Source organism: Octopus bimaculoides, chromosome 12, assembly GCF_046866305.1.
Source record: "Octopus bimaculoides isolate indiv1 chromosome 12, ASM4686630v1, whole genome shotgun sequence".
Lineage (NCBI taxonomy): Eukaryota > Metazoa > Mollusca > Cephalopoda > Octopoda > Octopodidae > Octopus > Octopus bimaculoides.
Genome location: NC_142939.1, coordinates 9,778,109 through 9,797,278, shown reverse-complemented (window position 1 = coordinate 9,797,278; position 19,170 = coordinate 9,778,109). Strand labels below are relative to the sequence as shown.

Here is a 19,170-nt window from a genome sequence, read left to right as displayed (position 1 = left end):
CCTTGGAGGTCTCCCCATTTTGGGGGGGAATTTTCTTGATTGTTTGTGTCTTTGTTATTTCATTCTCTGCACACCTTTCTGGAACCCCCCCCCCCCCCCCGCATCATATCATACTGCATCATCCACAATCTCTTATTAACATCATTATTTTGTTGTTTAATCTCTATTATAGATGATATTTCCTCTTCACTGGCAATGTCCTTATATACCTCTGTGTCCACTCGGATTGTCCGGAGTATTAAGTGCCCCTTGTCCATTTATTGTTGGTAAGTCTGGGTTCTTCTTATTATTTTTTTTCTCAATTTAGATAAATTTTTTTCTTTTTTAATCTTAAAATAAAAATATTGGGGTCGATTCATTTGGCTAAAACATCTTTGAGGTGCTGCCCCAGCATGGCCACAGACTAATGACTGGAATAAATAAAAGCATAATTCACAGGACTATCTTTTTCTTAATGCAAAGTGATTAAAAAACTCAAAAGCTTATAAGAGATTCTCAATTTATTTGTTTGTGTACATATGTCAGTAAAATGGTGTGAATTTTGATTTGATTGTTATTAATTTTTTTTTTTTTTTCATATCAACTAGGTATTGATTCCAGGTATTTTGATCTGTATTCTCCCCCACCTGATGTAGTTTGTGTGGATTTGGACACCAATACAATTTGGTTGTAAGTTCACCTCATCGTTTTCATTTATAATTAATTAGTATTTGTATTATTTTTTTTCTTTAAGTGTCGACAACCAGCTGCCTTTTTATGTGCATTTCATGATTTAAATGAAGAAATATAAAAGGAAACAAAAAAAAAGAAAAATTCATCAGATGTTAAATATTCTCCATGTTCTCATTAAAATATATTTTTATTTCGGAGATATGTATTTGTCTGGCAAATGATTTGAAGTTGCTGTGGTACTATATCAGTGACCAGGTTATAGTTAGAACAATAAAAATTTTGACTCCAAATTATAAGTATTTCAATGTAGTTAAATGTTTGTGTGTTTTTTAATAGCTAATCTGTGTCTTCCACATTGTAAATGCTTCTTTTTCTTTTCTTTTCTTAACTTTTTCAGTGATGATAAAAAGGTTATAAATTCCAAATTATTACCTAAGGTATGTAGATTTATTTATTTCATTTTCCATATTTCTAACACAAGTTATAGGGTTGATGTTAATTGAAAGTAACTGATCAGCTAATATTAACACTTTTCTTGAAGCTGGGGAGAGATTAAATTTTGTGGCTTATCTGAGAGGCTACTGTTGTTGTGGAAAGAAAAAAATGGCAGACTGAAGGAATAAATTCTTTTGCTAATTGTTGGGATACGTAACGATTATTCTACTCCAGTATTTTCTCTCTCTCACTTTACCCAGCTGGAGCACAGAAATAAAGAATTTTCTGGAACAAGAATAAAATGACATCTTATTTAAAGGAAATTTTCTCTCTGATCATTTTCATGTTGCAGAAAGAGCTAAACACTGACTTCAGGGGCCTCTGTGACTTCTTGAAGTTATGCATGTGTGTATAAACTGTATGACGGAATGAGTGTGACCATTGTTTGTTAAACAAAACAAAAACAACTTTTTTAGCCTATCTAATGATTGCAGCTTGGACCACAATTACAAAAAAAAAAAAAACATCTCTTTTCAATTAAATGCCATGAAGAATCATAACAATTACCATTGCATACAAAATATATTAATTGTATTCGAATTTGCAAATCTAATTCAGCAATACTTTTGCTGCAGTTTTCCAAAGAGAATTCAAAAGTAAAATCTGATAATGTCATACAATCTACTGGAAACTAATTTTCTTAGAAGCTAGGATTTTTACAAAGAGATTATTTGCATTTAATATTTATTGTTCTTGTAGAAGCCTGCTCGAGTTCTTCAGGATACACTCCACAAAATATTTAACCAGTTGTCAGCGCATACATCCACAACACCAACACCAGATGAAGTCACTCTTGAACTGGCACCAATTGATTATGATTTCAAGGTTAAACAAAAAGAAGTAAGGATTCTTAAAAGCAACCAAGTTCACTTACAACCTCATCTAATTTACAAGCCTATCCAGTCGTCAAAATTACGCAATGAATTAAAAGAGTATACATTTTTATATAGAATTGTGCAACACAAGTGTCTTCTTCTCCAGCCCTACACTGGCCAATGTCTTGTGAGGGAGGAGAACACAAGGAGGTCATTTGTGTATATCTGTATGTGCACAAATATGAATGAATATTGATATTCCGTGGCTTTGATTGTCACACCGGGGCAAAGCAGTAATATGATGTTTACCTTCCTTATTTGGCATTACTCTGCACTTTTGAAGACCTGTAAGAAGTGAAAAAAAAAAAAGCTTATTTGAAACACAGGTATGAGTTGGTACCAGGACAAGCATCCAGCTGTGAAATCCTACCTCAAATAAGTCCCCTCCATCCAATTTATACTAGTATAGAAAAAACATATTCTAAATGAACAATGGTGGATTATGCAAATATTGTCACATAGTTACTGACTAATTTTTATTAACAGATTATAAATCATGTGAACCAAGTTGGAGTTGTGATACTTCTGGTATCAGTCATGCAACTCCAAGATTATTTTCCATCAAGATTGAATGTATATTCTTAGAGAGAACTCATCCCATCCAAAGTAGATTCTTTTATAAATATTTTCTTTATTTTGCATGCTTTACTGTATTTTAATCACCATTATTAGTAGCTCATGAGATATCATCTGTTTGAATTGGTGACAGAGAAGGGCTTTGTTTTCAAACAAGAAACAAAAAAATACTAAACGTATTTAAATGAGTTTTTAATCTTAACTACATGTTTTAAACAATGCAGTATATCAGTGGATTATTGTTAATTTCTAAACCAGATTTTATTTACTCTTGACATTTTATGTTTTAGACAATGATAGAACTTCAAATACAAGAGGCCTTTTTACGTTTTATGGCTTGCTTGATGAAAGGCTACAAGAATTTTCTGCAACCAATAATGTGGGAGCCTACAGCCAGCACTACGAAAGCCGCTTCGTTGTTTGATATGCAAGGTAATTATCTCTCATTACTACTTTGCTGAATTGTCAACCAGTTCCAAAAGATTTGATGCTCTCTTGCACTACTTGAGTCCTTGCTCATTTATGTTGTTTATTAAAAGAGATGCAACATTGCAATATTCCTTGGCTGTTGCTATTAAAATCACACTACCAAACTCTGCATAAATAAGTGTATACAACATTACCGATAACCAAGGATAACCTTGATTGCAAGACCTGTTTGCTCTCCCCAAATATTCAGTTGGTTATATCCAGGATATGGATCTGTTCTGCAATAACAATTTTATGCTCAGACAAATAACTTTTAATTTGATCTAAATGATTACTTTATTATTATCTCTAACAAAGAATGTTCCTAAATAACCATTTTCATTCTCCTTTGCAGGATTTTTGAAGAGTCGTGACAAAGCATACTTGAAGTTCTTCTCCTTGCTAATTAAAACACAAACTTTCATCCGATTTATTGAGGAACGTTCCTTTGTATCTGATAAGGATGTCAGCTTAGCTTTTTTTGATGAATGTACTGAAAAGGTAACAATGTTATGTTGTTTCCGTGTTCATTTGGGTTGCTCATTTATTTGAATTACTTCTCTTTTCCCATTTCAGCATTTTAAATGAATGCTTATTGTTTTACAGTCAGATACCTTTGCTTTCATTACCCCTTAACTATTTTTCAAGGAAGAGAATTTCCATTCCTCATTTTCAAATATGCAGAGCTACCAGGCAATGTGTTGGCATGGACAGCAGACAACTGTTGCTATAGCTCAATGATTGAATAATGTGAACATTCACACACACATGACAGGCTTCATACAGTTTCTGTCTATCAAATTCCCTTTGAAGGCATTGGTTGACCCTGAGATATGGGAGAAGACACTTGCTCAAGGTGCTGCACAGTAGGATTGAACCCAAGACCACATGGTTGGGAAGCACACTTCTTTTATCATACAGGCATGCCTATACCTGTTGAATCTGCCATCAAGTGTTTGAAATTTGTTCCCTGGTACATAACCACCCTGACTTATAACTTCTTGTTCTGTGTTTTTACCATTTTATTCTAAATTCACTGAGAAAGTGCCTTCAGCTAATAATGCACTTTTTCAAATCTTTTCTTGAACACAGAGACATGAGTTTAAATCTTACTCTGCCTACCTCCAGCCATTCTATTTCTCTACCTACCCCACTGGATAAAGTACATAACGATACTTACTCCAGTTTGCTTTACTGGTGAACTAAATTTAAAGGCCAAAATCGACTGAGAAACAAGAAGAAATTCTCTAAAGAATTTATTTTGCCTCTCTGCTCTCTTTACTAAAATGTTATTTTTGCCTGATAGAAATGATATATACCACAACGTCGATATGTACCGTGATATGTATACCGTATTGTAGACTTGTCTGACTTACCAACAGTATTAAGCCTTTTAAGAATCAAACCTGAATAATGGTAAAACAGTCCTATTTCATTTCTGCTTCACAGGTGGAAGACACAAAGGATGAGCCACAACTCATAGACTTTGATGACAGTCATAAAAGGTAGTTTTGAAACGTTTTTGTTATATTTTTTTGAAATTCAGAAAAATAAGTAAAATATTTTTTGATTACTTATTTTCATTTCATTATCTTGGAAATATTTTAAACTTAATTTTTGCTTTCTACATTGTGTATTTTGATTGGTCAAAATTGATACGAAAAGAATGAAGTGAGATCTATAAGCATAAAAATTTAATTAGGTAACGAAGTGTTTGCGTGGTTCAGATATATGGGACTCTAAAAGACTTCAAAATCTTGCATTGCACTTTTTAGTTAGAGTTCATTACTCAACTTCATCAAACAATGCCTGTTCTTCATGGCTCACGTTGATCTTCTTTGCAACAACTTAACTTTTGGATTCTGTGGATAGGTCACATCTTTATTTTAGGTACCTTTTTTTTTTTTTTTGTCTCTGGGAGTTGTTGATGAACTCTGCCCTGCAAGACAACAAATCGCTTGTCAATTTTACAGTGATCTCCACTGCTTGCTACATACTTTAATATCTCAACACCTAGCATTGAATTATCTCCCATCCAATTTAAAGGGTCGTGAGTTGGATGGCAACTTTATTAGTGCTAGTGACATGAAAATACTAAGGGCATCCAGCTGTAAAAAATCATGCCAAAGCACTGGTTGGAGCACAGCATAGTCCTCCAGCCTGCTGGATCCTGTTGAACCAGCCAATCCAAGGATTAGTGATGATGATTAAATTATTTTGACCGCAGTCAGTACAACTGCTGACTTCTTACTTCACCATGTAATGCCTTATTGCTTTGAGCCATACCTGCAATTTCTTAGTTAATTGAAAACCGAGTTACACATCTTTCTCCTTAAGTCACTGTTTAATATTACAAATAACATACAGACATATAATTTTTTTCCACAGTGACAGTAGATATTTAAATTTTGATATAATATTCAACATTTTTCCAATAAGAAAAATGTAAATAAGTCCTTATTACTATAGGCACAATGCCTGAAATGTTGGGGGAAGGGAATAGTGAATTGCATCAACCCCAGTCCTTGACTGGTACTTTTTTTTATCAACCCTGAGAGGTTAAGTTGACCTCAACAAAATTTGAACTCCGAACTTAAAGACAGTCAAAATGCTTAGCAGAATTTTGTCCAGTGTGCTAACATTTCTAACTGCTCACCACCATGAAAATGGGAATAATAATGAACCGTAACAGCTCAGAGTTTATTTCTGTTTTTGTAATCTCTATGAACACTGTCTTCAGAAATGATTGTTGCCCTCACATCACATTTGCCATTTTATCATCAGTGGATGTGTTCTGTGTAGGTTTCAACATTAGGGTCTTTGATAGTTAAAGTCTTTACTTTTCTGCCCCCCCCCCCTTTTTTTTTTCACTTAACTAACTGAAATAGGAAGAACTTAACCATTGTAGCAATGGGTAAGAATAGGGTTGATTTTTAAATGATATTGCTTAATTACCTCATCTCAGTCACCAACTGCTTCCTCCTCCTTGCTTTCACACACTCAACACATACGCATTGTGCTATTCTGGATGTAAGTTTTATTAGCAATGATAAAATATGTTGTGAAATTACCTCACCATTAAAGATATAATTTCTGTAATTTGAATTTCTAAATCAGTTTCTCGGTAAATATAATCTAATTAATGTTTGTTTTGTTTTCTAGTGAAAGAACTGTGTTTATTTTGCCACCTGAGCCATCTGGACTGCCAGAAGGGGCCACATACAGGTAAAATTAGCTTTCTCTTTATTATCATACACACAATATTGTTAACCAATTTCAGCAGCAACAAGCAGCATATAAAGTTATGTTAATTTATTCTCTGCTGACATTCATTGAACAGATCTGCAAATGCATCTTATTATCGCTACTTCATCCTGTGTTAGGTTTATGAGGTCTAACAATCTGAGATCCAGACTCCCTTTTCCCCATGTCTTTTTTTTGTTCTTCCACTAAGATGCATGGTTATCTGACAAATAAGGGCTGTCACTCAATTTTGAGCACAACTACACACCAGCATCCTTGCCCTAACAAGTCTTTTCTTTTCTTAAACTTTAAAGGAGATTTCATTAGATTAGCGATTGATTGCGTACAGCATTCTGTCCCTAATCCTTTAACTTTATTCATTGTTTATGTCATCAGTGTTTAATGTCCGGTTTTCCATGTTGGCTTGGGTTGGACAGTTTGACAGGATCGGGGCAAACCAGAGAACAGTACCAAGCTCTACTGACTGCTTTGGTATGGTTTCTATGGCTGGTTGCTCTTCATAACACTGACCCCTTTACAGAGTGTACTGGGTGCTTTTTACATGGCACAAGCACCACTGAGGTCACCAAGTAACTTGTAAACCAAAGGCCCCCCTCAACTGAGAGGTGAGAGTGGTATCAAGGGAGGTAATTTTGTGCCAGGTGATGTGAGGTAAAACTCTGAGAGAGGGTCAGAAACAGGTGTCAGGTGGAAGAGAAGATGCATGGTTACTGGAGTCAGAGAGAGAGAGAGAATGAGAAAGATGGTTGTGACATACCAGGTGTAACCTCAAGATACAAGGAGGTAAAAGTAAATGGAATGGTAGAGGACTGAACAGGCTGAATGAGCTGGGAGTTCATGGGAGAGAAAGGGGAATGTAATGAGGGGGTGAAACATGGGGATATAGGGGAGCAACAGGATAGCAATGATGAAGTTGGTAGGGGTTAGGATATTAGAAAGAAATGACAGAGCAACATTGAGCTACAGGAGTGTGTATGGGAGAGACAGACAGACAAGCAGGCACAGTGCATGAAGAGCTGTAGTTTGGTTCATTGGTGTGAAGTAGATGAATTTTTTATGTGGACTGTAGTGAAACTACCTCCCGCCATTAGATACAAACTACTATCGCCATTACATACAATCTTCTCATTTAAATATAAATAAATGCGAGCGTAGTAGAGAACCCATTCCTTGTCATCACGTGACTGATTATTATTCGAATCGGCAACTTCTTCGAACCTTTCCCGCCAGAACGCAAACTGACCAATCACGGCCCCTAATAAGGTCACGTGATAGAGTAAAATTCTGAAGGCATTTGGAGCCCTCTTAACGCTATATATAGATCAACTCGTACCCCACAAATTTGTCTCGGTCCAGTTTCTCTTTGAGAACTGTTCCGTGTACCACACGACAGCAGCAGCAGTTCCAGCGACCACTTCAACAGCTTCGTCCAGCCAACGATGACCACCGCCGTCGCCACATCAGCAACAAGAGTCTACGACTACTATCCAGCATCATCGTCATGACCAACACGATTACTACCAAGCATCAATCCCCACCAGCGTCAACACGACTTTCTATGTACACCAAACTAAACCACCGCGGCACACTCTCTCTCTTCGATTCTGTTAGGTGACTTAGCTTCACCACGATAATAAACAGACAAGAGTTCTCAGCCAGCGACGAACATCTGTATAACAAGAATCACGGCCCGGCATCGATGCCACGACATCACAACTAGTGATCAGCACTGCCACACTCAGCCAACTCACTTCACCTACAGAACTTTTCCTATAGTGTACTAAAGAACTGGTATAATTGCTCATGTGTTATTGACTCTTTCTATTTGCTGTAATAACTCACATACACATACATGTATCATTCACATACATACTTTTCTTTGTATGACGGCCTGTCTTTGATAATGTTCTTATATGTCGCATTCACACTCTCACACAGAGATACATCTTTAACGCTACAATAAATATCTCTGTTATTCATCTTATACGGTTGTGGTCTTTCATTACTGGTCATCTATGTTATCGTAGCATAACATTTCATGTGTATCATCATCATTTGATATATAATTATGTGTTCGACCGTGTGACACGTTTAAATAAAAGGAGTCCTCTGTTCTTCCATTCGTCACCATTTCTCCTTTTTGAGTTCGCACGGTCGTCGCTTACACGGACAATAAATTTTTTTCTCTGTTCAATTTGATATTCATATTTAGAAACAAAAAAAAATTTTAAATGTTCATTTTATTCTTTTGTAGTTACAATGGTTTTCCAGAATTGAAGCCAGAGTTGTTTCTGTTAAAGAAATCTAGCACTTCGTCTTTAGCTGGTAAACAGTCTGCCTGTCCAAACAGTCCGATTGCAAAACGTACCAAGCAAGAAGTGCGCATGGCACAGAAGGTAAACAATATTTTCATCCCATTTTATTTGTGTATGTGTATATATATATATATATATATATATATATATACACATACATCATCATTTAATGTCCGTTTCCTATGCTGGAGTATCAAAACAGGTTGGCGGATAGCATTGTGTTTCAATGTATATTTTGTTGTGGTTTCTCCAGTTGGCATCTCTTCCTCATCTTAACCACTTCATAGAATATACTGTTTTTTCTTTCTTTTTTTTCTTTTCTTTTTTTCTTTTTGTTGGGGCACCAACCCTAGTAAGGTTGTCATGTAATTCACAAGACGAAAGAGCCCTCTCAACTTTAGTGAGAGAGTTGAAAGGTTAAAGTATAAATGAAAGGGCAGTAACAGGTTTCTTGCTGTAGAGGAGATATGTGGCTTCCTCTATATAAGAGTATTATACCTACGAAAGACAAAATTACTAAAGGTTACATACAACACTCATCCTAGAACATTCCCAAAACTTGGCAAAGAAAGCAAAACCATGCAGAGACATAGTGCATTTAGTGTTACTGCTTTTGGCCCAAGAAACATTACAAACCTCATGGAATATGCCAGCCCTGTTGGGGTCCCTAATTAAGCAAGAACAATCTACAAAAGACACAAAACAAACCACTGCCTGTTTTTATCTGTTTTTTGGATGTGTGTGTGTGTATGCATGTCCATGCATACATGAAATGGAATTCACTAATGATGTCTTGTTAGTGCACTTTTAGAGACAAAATGAACATGGAGACTTGATACACATTAAGGTTTGCTTTGTTTAATGAAAAAAACAGTTGCAATTAAAGCAACCTTTTTAATACATTTCTCATATTCTTTAATCTACCAGGCTGTTTTGATAAGTTTTAGTTTATTGGTTAACTTATTAGGAAACTTTGTGCATGTGAATATAGGATGAGATGCAATTGAAGAAAACAGAAATGTGTTTTTAAAATTAATTTCAATAGTTTATGTCCTTCCAGAGAATTCCACTTTTGGATAAACATTTTATAATTTTTTTTTTTCTGTATATCATTTGATTGTAAACCTGCATGAAATTCAATTGTTCTTTTCATCCAGATTGCCCAGCAGCAAGTTGGATCTCCTGATTTATGGGCGAAATGTCTACTTGGACATTGTTATTGTTTGTGGTTTATTCATTTACCTGCATTTGTGAAGCTCAGCCAGTCAAAGCCGAGAGCCCTTAGACTAGCTTACGACATCTTGCAAAAGATGAATACAGTAAAAGATATCCGTCCTGATGAAGTAAGTCTGCTTATTTTCACAAAACATTTCTTGAAAGAACTAAAATTACTTTTTAATCTTACATATTTAAACATTGTTTTTGTTTTTTCTCTTCCTCCTCTTTATGAAATAAATTTTTAAATGTATGCTGATTTTCTCTTATGTTGAAAATAAAAACTATTTATTTTGACTCAAATTTTCCCTGGTCAAAATGGCTTCTTGTCATTGAAAACATTTGGCAACTTTTATAACAACAATTTTCTGTTGTGATTGTAGTCAAGTTTTGTGGTGGGAGGATCTAGCTTCACCTTTATTTATCTATGTATGGCGTAATAAATATACTAGCTTTTCCTGAGGCAATTGTTTTCACTGTGAAATACTTGTGGAATTAATTTTATCAAAGAAATTGGAGATGGTATTTGTCTTGGGGCAATTTCTTTTTAGTTTTCAAAATGCTTTTTATTCTCATTACAATACATTTAATGTAATTTCCAAACTAGGAATGACTTTTGTGTGTTGATTTTATTAGCATTACCACCAAATAATGTGAACCTAATATTTGCAGGTTTGTTATCGAGTAGTATTGCAGCTGTGTGGTCAGTATAACGAGCCCACTCTTGCTGTTATGGTACTTTGTGAGATGAAGCGTGTAGGTGTCCAGCCAAATGCCATTACTTATGGATATTACAACAAGGTCAGCATCACTTTGTTTTTTTTATTCACTTTAACCCTTTTCATTCCAACCTGCCAAATACTGTCCTTAGTTCTATCGTACAAATTTTTCTTTCTAAAGTTATGTAAATTAAAACTTCCCATCAGACTTCCATGTTAATTGATTTTCCAAATGCCAACTTAATTTTGTGACAAAGTTATTTTTCTAAACTCATTATTTTCAAATTTAATTCAAACAAAAAAACTGTGTTTCACTAGAAATATGGTAACTGAAAGGTTTTTTTTTTTCTTTTTATTTACCGTTTTTAATTTATTTTAATTTAGGCTGTCCTTGAGAGCAAATGGCCGAGTGATACCAAGAATGGTTTACTGCTATGGAAGAAATTGCGTAATGTGATTACAGCTATTGCACAGTTGCGAAAGGGTTTGTTGCACCAACGAAGTAGCACAGCTTACTGCTATAACTCTGAAAGTGATTTCGACCAAGTCAGCCACACCAGCAATGACAGCTGCATAGATGAAGCTGCAGTCAGTAGCACTGATGCTAACAGTGGTGGCACCACGGGTAATAGAATTATTGCCAAAACAGATCTTGGTTCTGATATGGTTGTGACTTGTTCTAATAAAGTAGCTAATGAAGAAAGAATGAGTACAGGTAAGGGAAACGTGGATTTTTCACTAAATTCCTTTTCTATGTTTTTTTATCTTTTTGTCATTGACTCGTTTCAGTCGTTTGACTACAGCTATGCTGGGGACACTGCCTTGAATTTTCAGTCAAACGAATCAACACTAATATTTTTTTTTTATAAGTCTGGTACTTATTCTGTCACTCTCTTATGCTGAATCGCTAAGTTATAGGAGCATTAACAAACCAACACTATTTGTCAAGCAGTGATGTGGAGCAAACACTAAAGAGACACACATAGATGCATTTATTTACAATGGTCTTCTTTCGGTTTCCCTCTACCATATCCACTCACAAGGCTATGGCTGGCCCAGGGTTGTAGTAGAAGACATTTGCCCTAAGTGCCACGCAGTGGAACTGAACCAGGAACAATGTGGTTAAAAAGCTGGATGCTCTTTCTTAACGCCAAATACAAATATAAATGTAAATACGTTATGAACGTCAGGTAGATTTTTAAGAATTGTCAGTTTTAATTGGAAGAGAAATAGTAATCTCCCCTCAGCTATGTCATCAATGTCTTACAAGAACCTATCCGATTTATCAGATGCCACTTCTAGACAGGTGAATTGCAGCAAGGTAAAATAGTTCCAAAATATGATGAAACACCTGATTTTTATAAACCAGGTAGTCCAGTACCTTATTTCAACATCTCTGCTAAATGTTACTTGGTTTATTGCAGTATGGCATCATAGATCCAAAATAATTTTATTTATTTTGTAGAAGTGAATTGTTGATTAACAGGATTTATAAATATTCTTACAGCAATATCTGTTTGGTATTTAACTTTCTTTTTTTAACTTGGCATACATTTAGAAAATACAGTGCTTTATGAGTTCTTATATTATTGATTTGTTATAACGATTCATAAAAATATTCCATGCCACCACAACATCTTGATATATTGATTAGTTATTGTAATATTGATATTTATATTTGTTGTAAAGTATCAAGTCTTTATTATATTGATTTTATTATCTTTATTACAGCATTGATTCATTATTACATTTGTTGTAATATTGGTTCACAGCGATACTTGTTTATAATCTTGCTCTGTCATATTCATTATTCATTTATGATATTTATTATAATATTGAGCAACTCAAGGATGTTTGCCTTGAAATGAAGTTGTTTGTAATCTTATCTTTCCGTCAAGCATTTATGTTTGTTAATGCATGCCCATGTGCTATTTCAAAACAGTTGCTGCTGTACTCTGCATGCCACTATGCTATTGTAAATCCTTCTCTCTCCATGCTGAGAATGTGTTCTGATGGTTTCAGGGGGAGCATCAGATAGAGGTTATAGCTCTATGACTCAAGAAGATGCCAAGACCCTATACGGAGCCCTTTCCTCAGCAGAACAGGCTCGGCAGCAGCAGCATAACACTAATAATTCCAGTAAGACAAAAGATTCCAAACACTCTCGCTCCAGTATATGCTGGAAGATCAGAAGTAAAAGCACTACTGAAGAATTATCAGGTGAAAGAGATTGTATTGGTTTTTTTTTTTTTTCTTTGTTGTTCCAGAATTTCTTGTCCTGCCATTTTACTTGGACTGGCTTTAACTTACAATCTATTCCTTGATGTTCATTATTCTATGTTTTCTTTAAACGTCTCGTATTTCTTCACTTTATGTTTGGATAACTTATTTCTTTATTGTTTAATGTTTCTCAAAGAAATCATTTCATGTTTTGTGTTTTCTTTACAAAAAAAAAAAAAAAAAAAGAAAGAAATTGCAGTATTTTTCTTTCTGTTTTTTATCATCTTTTAATTCTTTTGAATAACTTTTCAATATAAAATATTTTGAAGATAAATTGCATTTGCAATTGTTGAAACTTTGTCTGATTATGGAACCTTTTTGAGATCTGAGAGACATGAAAGATTAAAAAAAATATCTTTTCGTTATTGATATTAGTACTATTAAGTTAATTGCTTTAATAATTAGAGACTAGTAGATTGATTGAGGATGTTTGAGACAATGCAGTCCAGGCAAGTACACAGACCAGTTGGGTGACCCATAGAAAGAAGAATTGTCTTGAAAGCGATGGAAGTGAACCAAAATCTGGCGACATTGATCAGTCTGTGAAAACTGCCTTATTTTGGTCATATTATCAGAGCTCAGAGCTGCTGTGTTCACACCCTCAAGTGGCTGGGTGGATGGAAAACAGGTTTGCCTTTGATAGAGATGAGGACAAAGTGATGGCATCAGGGACTGAAAGGGGAGACCCCTGGCAGAGGGTACAGCTGCAGCATGAGACAACAGTCTGTGGTGAAGCAGGGTCTGTTCAACACCCCTGGCCCTTACCATGAAGATGAAAACATTCATGCATTCATTTAACCCTTTAGCGTTCAGATTATTCTGTCAACTGTAATTCTTATTTATCCACATTGTTTTGAATTAATCGTGCATTATGTCATGGCTGTTCATTTTTAGATTGACATTGTAGGGTATGTGTGAGAGGCCAGGTCTAGTTATTTGAAGAAAATTTTGGCTAGATCTGGCCAGTTTAAATGATAAAGGGTTGTGTGAAACAGAAATACCTTTTGGTATTTTGTTATTTTACTTTCCAAATTCAAATCTCTCCAAGGTTAATTCACCTTTTATCCATCCTGGGTCACTAAAATTAAGTATTGATCAAGTACTGAGTTTGAATCACTCAACTATACCCCACTCAGTCTAACCCCTAACATGTGACCATGTGCCAGTGCCTTTTGAAATCAATTTTTAAAGACTAATAAATTGTCAGTGTTTTAACTGCATCTATCACATTATTAGACCAAGAAAATGTTCTAAAGCATTGTTTTGTATTTTCTTCCACAAGTTGTATTATAATGTCCAAAATTGACATTACTAGTTTTGTTTGTTTGTGTTTTTTAAACTATTGTAATATGTTTGATATAACATTTAAGGAATCCAATGTTATAGTTTAACACCCAGTATTAATGGTTAGTTTGTAATTTGTTATAATTACAAACCTTAACCATTCTAATTAGTCAATAATACTTTTGGAAATATGTTCAGATTGATAATCTCTATTTTTTTCTCTTTTACTAAAATCACATTGATGTTACCTGCCTTAAAACCACATTACTTTGGAATCACAGTCATACCATTAACTGCCTGGAGGACATGTTGATGATGTTAAGTGCTTTAAAAGTTAAAGTTTTCCTGTTATCATCAGGAATTAATTTTGAGACTATGAAATAAGGAAATTACATTTTTAATATTCTCTCATTCCTTACTTGGCTGTAATTCTTCTGCCACATTTAGGGACATTAGCTGTAATTTTTCTGTCTGTTAGGGACATGGTAGTAGTAGTAGTAGTTTTTGCACATTTGCAAATATTTTTTAAGGTTTTTTATTAATGAACTTTTCCCATTTTTTTTCAGTTCATTAAACTTATAAATATTTTTTTTTTACTTATTCTTTTTCCAGCACTAGCAAATTCCAACAGCTCTGATAGTTCCCATTCCAATAATAACTTCATTGGCTCTCAGTTCCGAACTCGTGTTGGCAGCATTATGAGAAGATCAGCTAAAAATATCACCAGTACTGAAAGTCTTGAAACATTGAAAACAAACCTCTGTAAATATCTTTTTCTGTTTCCATTTCCTTATAAAAACTGCTGTCCAGTTTTCATTTGCAAATTACTGTATTTTCTAACATGCAAGTCAAATTTTTAAGACCAAAATTTGCAACAAAAAAAAAAGGTAGGTTGACTTATGTATCAAAATGATTTTGGAGGCCCAAAAATTCCATGTGAAAGAATTTGGAAAGATATTGACTATGTTTGGATGTTAACATGTTTACACTATATTCTATGTTGATTTGTATGTCAGGAAATACAGTAAAATGTTGGTTCTTTTTCCTAATATTGTTTTCTCTTAGAATTGTTGAGAAAGATGTGACAGAAAGTTAATAGAATTAACACATAAATCCAGAGTGGTAATAAATAATAATATTTTTATTTGCATTTTCTTTTTTTAGTAGTAAATAAACTGTTTTCAATGTTTTATTATATATTAATTAGTGTTATTACCTCTGGTTTAGCGAAGGCAGGGATAATGTTTTCAGTCATGTTTGTTTGTTTTTCCATGGACAAGATATCTCAAGAACTGCTGGATGGATTCAGATGAAACTTTGAGGGATGTTTGGCCTGGTGACTAGCATGAACTGATTAGATTTTGGGATTGATCCAGTACCGGACAAGGATTCTGGATTATTTTTCCAGTTTTTTTTTTTACTCAATTTTGAGCTCCCAGGTTCATTTTTAGTATTCTCGTTTGTGAGAGCAGTCGAGTTTATTTCAGATGTTCTCATTTTAAAATCCATCTCTGGCTAATAGTTGAGAGGATGTTGGTGTTGCCTTGGTGGAGGTTTGCACTCTCTGAGTGCTCTTGTTGAAATTTGAATATTTGTTAATGGCATATTTGTTTTATGTGTAACATTGTAGTTTTTTTATTTGTTTAGATCTCATTACTCTATCAAATGTGATTTTTTTTTTTTTTCGTTCTCCTTTTTAACAGTTGGTAGTTCTGCTGGTGTACTGATGGTCAGTGATTCTATTTTGAAGAATAACAACTTCAATTACAACTTGCATGATCTAGAAATGGAAGCAAAACGTAAGAGACACAAGAGTGCCGGAGACCACCATTTAAAAACGCGTTCCAACAGCATGTTCTCGAATTGGAGACCATCTTGGAGTAGTGCAAACGCTTTCTCAATGCGTTTCTCTGACCTTACTAAGAAAGAGAAAGTTAGCGAGTCCATTGAACAGAAAACAGTAGAGGCTTGTCTCCTTGCAAACCCTAGTATTGAAGACAGTGGAATCATTTCAGATGAGGCCAATCAGAATGAGACTGTGCAACAGTTACCTAGTGAAAAGGAACCAAGTGAAGAAGCTACTCCTACTGATGAAACTGATAGTAAATCCACTACTAAAAGCCCCACTAAGAGTTCAATACCTTTGTCTTCTTCATTTAGTGCTCCCATAACAGAAAACGATCCTTTGGGTTTATTTGATAGCAATGAAAGTGAAATGAATAACAATTCTTCTCCCGTCTCCCCTACAAAGCCCTCTAGTTCATTTTCTAAAAAATCTCTTGTACAAAAGGTAAGTCCTGAAAGGACATTGTTTGATATTCGGACTAGTAGTTTGTGCAGCACATTGCATGAAGAGGGGATGGATGATGAAGATTTAGTGAACATAAGGTATGACACAGGTAATCGCAAACTTGGCGATCTGGGACGGACTAGTAGCTCCCCTGACTGTCTTGCCGATTCAGTCAAAGCTAATTTTAATCATCAAACACCTCAAAAGAAATCAAAGATTTCTTCTACTTTGTCGTTGGACGAAGCCGGAAAAGTAGATCGCTCACAGGACACTAAGTTACGACGAACTAATAGTCTTCGCCGGCGTAATGAAATGTTGAGTGGTGTATTGAAGTCTGCGTCTCTTGTATTGAACAAACTGAATGAGCTGAAACAATCCATCACCCAGCCTGGTCATTCTGGATCTAATCTCTCCCTGACTCCTTCTGAAGACAGAGATAGCGGCACTGGTGACGAAGATAATCATGACGGCCTCTCTGGACTTAAGCAAAGAATGTCAGGGAGTTTAGATTTTCTCAGTCGAACTGATAACTGCCTTAATGAAGCTTTGACTGAAAACAGACGACAGTCTTCTCATGGTGTGTATTCATGCTTTTTTGTTGTTGTTGTTTTTTAATTTTTGTATGCTCATGTTTTCACTGATGCTCTTTGCAATTCAACAAACACTCATAAATATCGTCACCTTAGGTTGTGTCATAGTCTACTAACAGTTGGCAATGGCTACCCATAAGAAATCTCGTGGGACATAGTATCAGAAGTGAATTTGTTCTCAGCTGTTGTGGCCCATCTGTAGACATCAAGGGCCAATATCTTTGTGTTACACTTTTGTATCTCAGTGAGTGCCTACTCTGATTTCTGATACAATTAGGCAACTGTAAGTAAAGTGTTTCTCTTGGCAACCAAGTTTAGTCCATTGTTTATAGATGCCCAGTTAAATCTTTTAAAACTGAAATGCTGAAAGACAATTCTAGTTGATGTGTTTTGAAAAGAAAGCAATATGGTCCCCTTAATTTGCACATAAATCATTATTTTAATGAATCTTTATGCTTTATTCTAGCAACAGTAAGCTAACAGAAATATTTGATTTAGGAGAAATGTGTTGTTATATAAATTATTTTCAGTATTTTTAGTATGTATATTCAATCAATTTATTATAAATATTTAATCAAATCTTAACTTCACTTTTCAACTTGATTTGATCTATTTCAATAAATGTAAACAAATGTTTGTGTGTGTGTGTGTGCACGCACACACACACACACACTTGCTTGTTTGCTCCATTTGTGGTTTGAAAGGCTGTTCACGTATCTTGTCTTTTATGTTTTGTCTCTTTTATTTCTATCATTTCATTCTGTAATATTTATCCCTGACAGCTTCCAGCTGTGGCTATTAAACACTACTAAACAAAGTATGGTGCCCACATCCTCTCACGTGTGTTCAAACCATAGTATGTTTAGTTGAGGGCCGATGAAGGACTTCTTTCAATTTTGTCTTATATCCCATTTTACTGTCCTGTTTGTAACGTTTATTTGTCTATACTCATGTTTTCATGCTTTCTGTGTAAACTCCAACTGTAAGGCATATCATTGACTCTTACATCTTTTTCTTTTTCTTTTTGTCATTATTTTGTTTAATTTACTCAGTTCATCTCATTTCACTTTTCTCATACATCACCACATCACGCATCTTTGCACATATAACTGCAGCCTTCCAGATTTACTCACAATGCTTCAGTCTGTCGCATTGCGAGTGAATTTGGCAGGCAGAAGTTCCGTCATGTGTGTGAAAGTGCTTGTGTCTTCTTTGAGACACACACACACACATGCACAGGTGTCTATATATAATTTGCCTTTTTCTTTTTACCTTTTCAAGATTCAATTTCCTCTCCGACATTTACCGGGCAAGATATTCCTATGATGGAATTCTCCGATTCTTCAACTAAAAGCACATCCACAGATAGTTACCTTAGTTATGGCTTATTTGATTTCTTTGAGAAAATGGGAGAAATTGCTATTGAAGTGGAGATGACCAGTTGCTGCCGTTGTCCACATTGTCTCTGTCTGCTCTATGACGAAGAGATTATGGCTGGTTGGTCTGCTGATGATTCAAATCTAAACACAAGGTTAGTTAATCTCATTGGTCCATACTATTTGTCTTTAGTCACCTTTTAAATGAAATTTATGTTTGCAATTAACCTTGAATAACATTACAAATATCAAAATAACATGGTGCTTTTTATTTTTTTGTTTTCATCTTTCATTAGTTGTACTTTTTGTGCCAAAAAGCTTGTCCCACGCATACAGATATTCATCAAGGTATGTCTTTTTTTTTTTATTCATTGAATATTATTTTAGCAAAGTGATTCAGAAACACTTCCTTATGAAATGTGGTCCATAAAATCATCATTATTTAATATCCACTTTCTATGCTGGTATAGGTTGAATAGATCGTTACAAATCAGTCAGTTCTTATTCAGAGATACTACCCTTCTAGGTGGGTGAAATAACTATGGCTCCTGCTAACATTTCAGTGTGTGTGTTAGTTCTGTTCACTTTTGTATCAAACTATTAGTTTCATGCTTCAAGGCAAACTCTCTGATAGTTAGCTGATGGTAAAATTTTCATGTACAGTCAGATGATAAACAGACATACTTTCAGATACAGCATTGCAACTCTGTGTGTGTGTGTGTGTGTGTGTGTGTGTATGTTCAGTGTTGTA

At 34.9% G+C, this 19,170-nt stretch overlaps 1 protein-coding gene across 4 annotated transcripts in view; it reads left to right on the top strand.

The window, feature by feature from the left end:
• LOC106876754 (C-myc promoter-binding protein) overlaps positions 1 to 19,170 on the top strand; it is a 128,566-nt gene that overhangs the window by 96,399 nt on the left and 12,997 nt on the right. For 2 of the 4 annotated variants that reach the window (XM_089360811.1, XM_089360812.1), the window contains exons 12-28: positions 173 to 266; positions 588 to 669; positions 1,070 to 1,109; positions 1,867 to 2,007; positions 2,909 to 3,050; positions 3,442 to 3,587; positions 4,536 to 4,591; positions 6,249 to 6,311; positions 8,605 to 8,746; positions 9,823 to 10,008; positions 10,553 to 10,681; positions 10,984 to 11,314; positions 12,622 to 12,819; positions 14,776 to 14,925; positions 15,867 to 17,030; positions 18,325 to 18,574; positions 18,716 to 18,767. In XM_089360811.1, the coding sequence (XP_089216937.1) occupies positions 173 to 266; positions 588 to 669; positions 1,070 to 1,109; positions 1,867 to 2,007; positions 2,909 to 3,050; positions 3,442 to 3,587; positions 4,536 to 4,591; positions 6,249 to 6,311; positions 8,605 to 8,746; positions 9,823 to 10,008; positions 10,553 to 10,681; positions 10,984 to 11,314; positions 12,622 to 12,819; positions 14,776 to 14,925; positions 15,867 to 17,030; positions 18,325 to 18,574; positions 18,716 to 18,767 (3,366 nt within the window). The remainder of the gene's footprint in view (positions 1 to 172; positions 267 to 587; positions 670 to 1,069; positions 1,110 to 1,866; positions 2,008 to 2,908; positions 3,051 to 3,441; positions 3,588 to 4,535; positions 4,592 to 6,248; positions 6,312 to 8,604; positions 8,747 to 9,822; positions 10,009 to 10,552; positions 10,682 to 10,983; positions 11,315 to 12,621; positions 12,820 to 14,775; positions 14,926 to 15,866; positions 17,031 to 18,324; positions 18,575 to 18,715; positions 18,768 to 19,170) is intronic. The other 2 variants (XM_089360813.1, XM_089360815.1) reach the window with 1 other exon arrangement.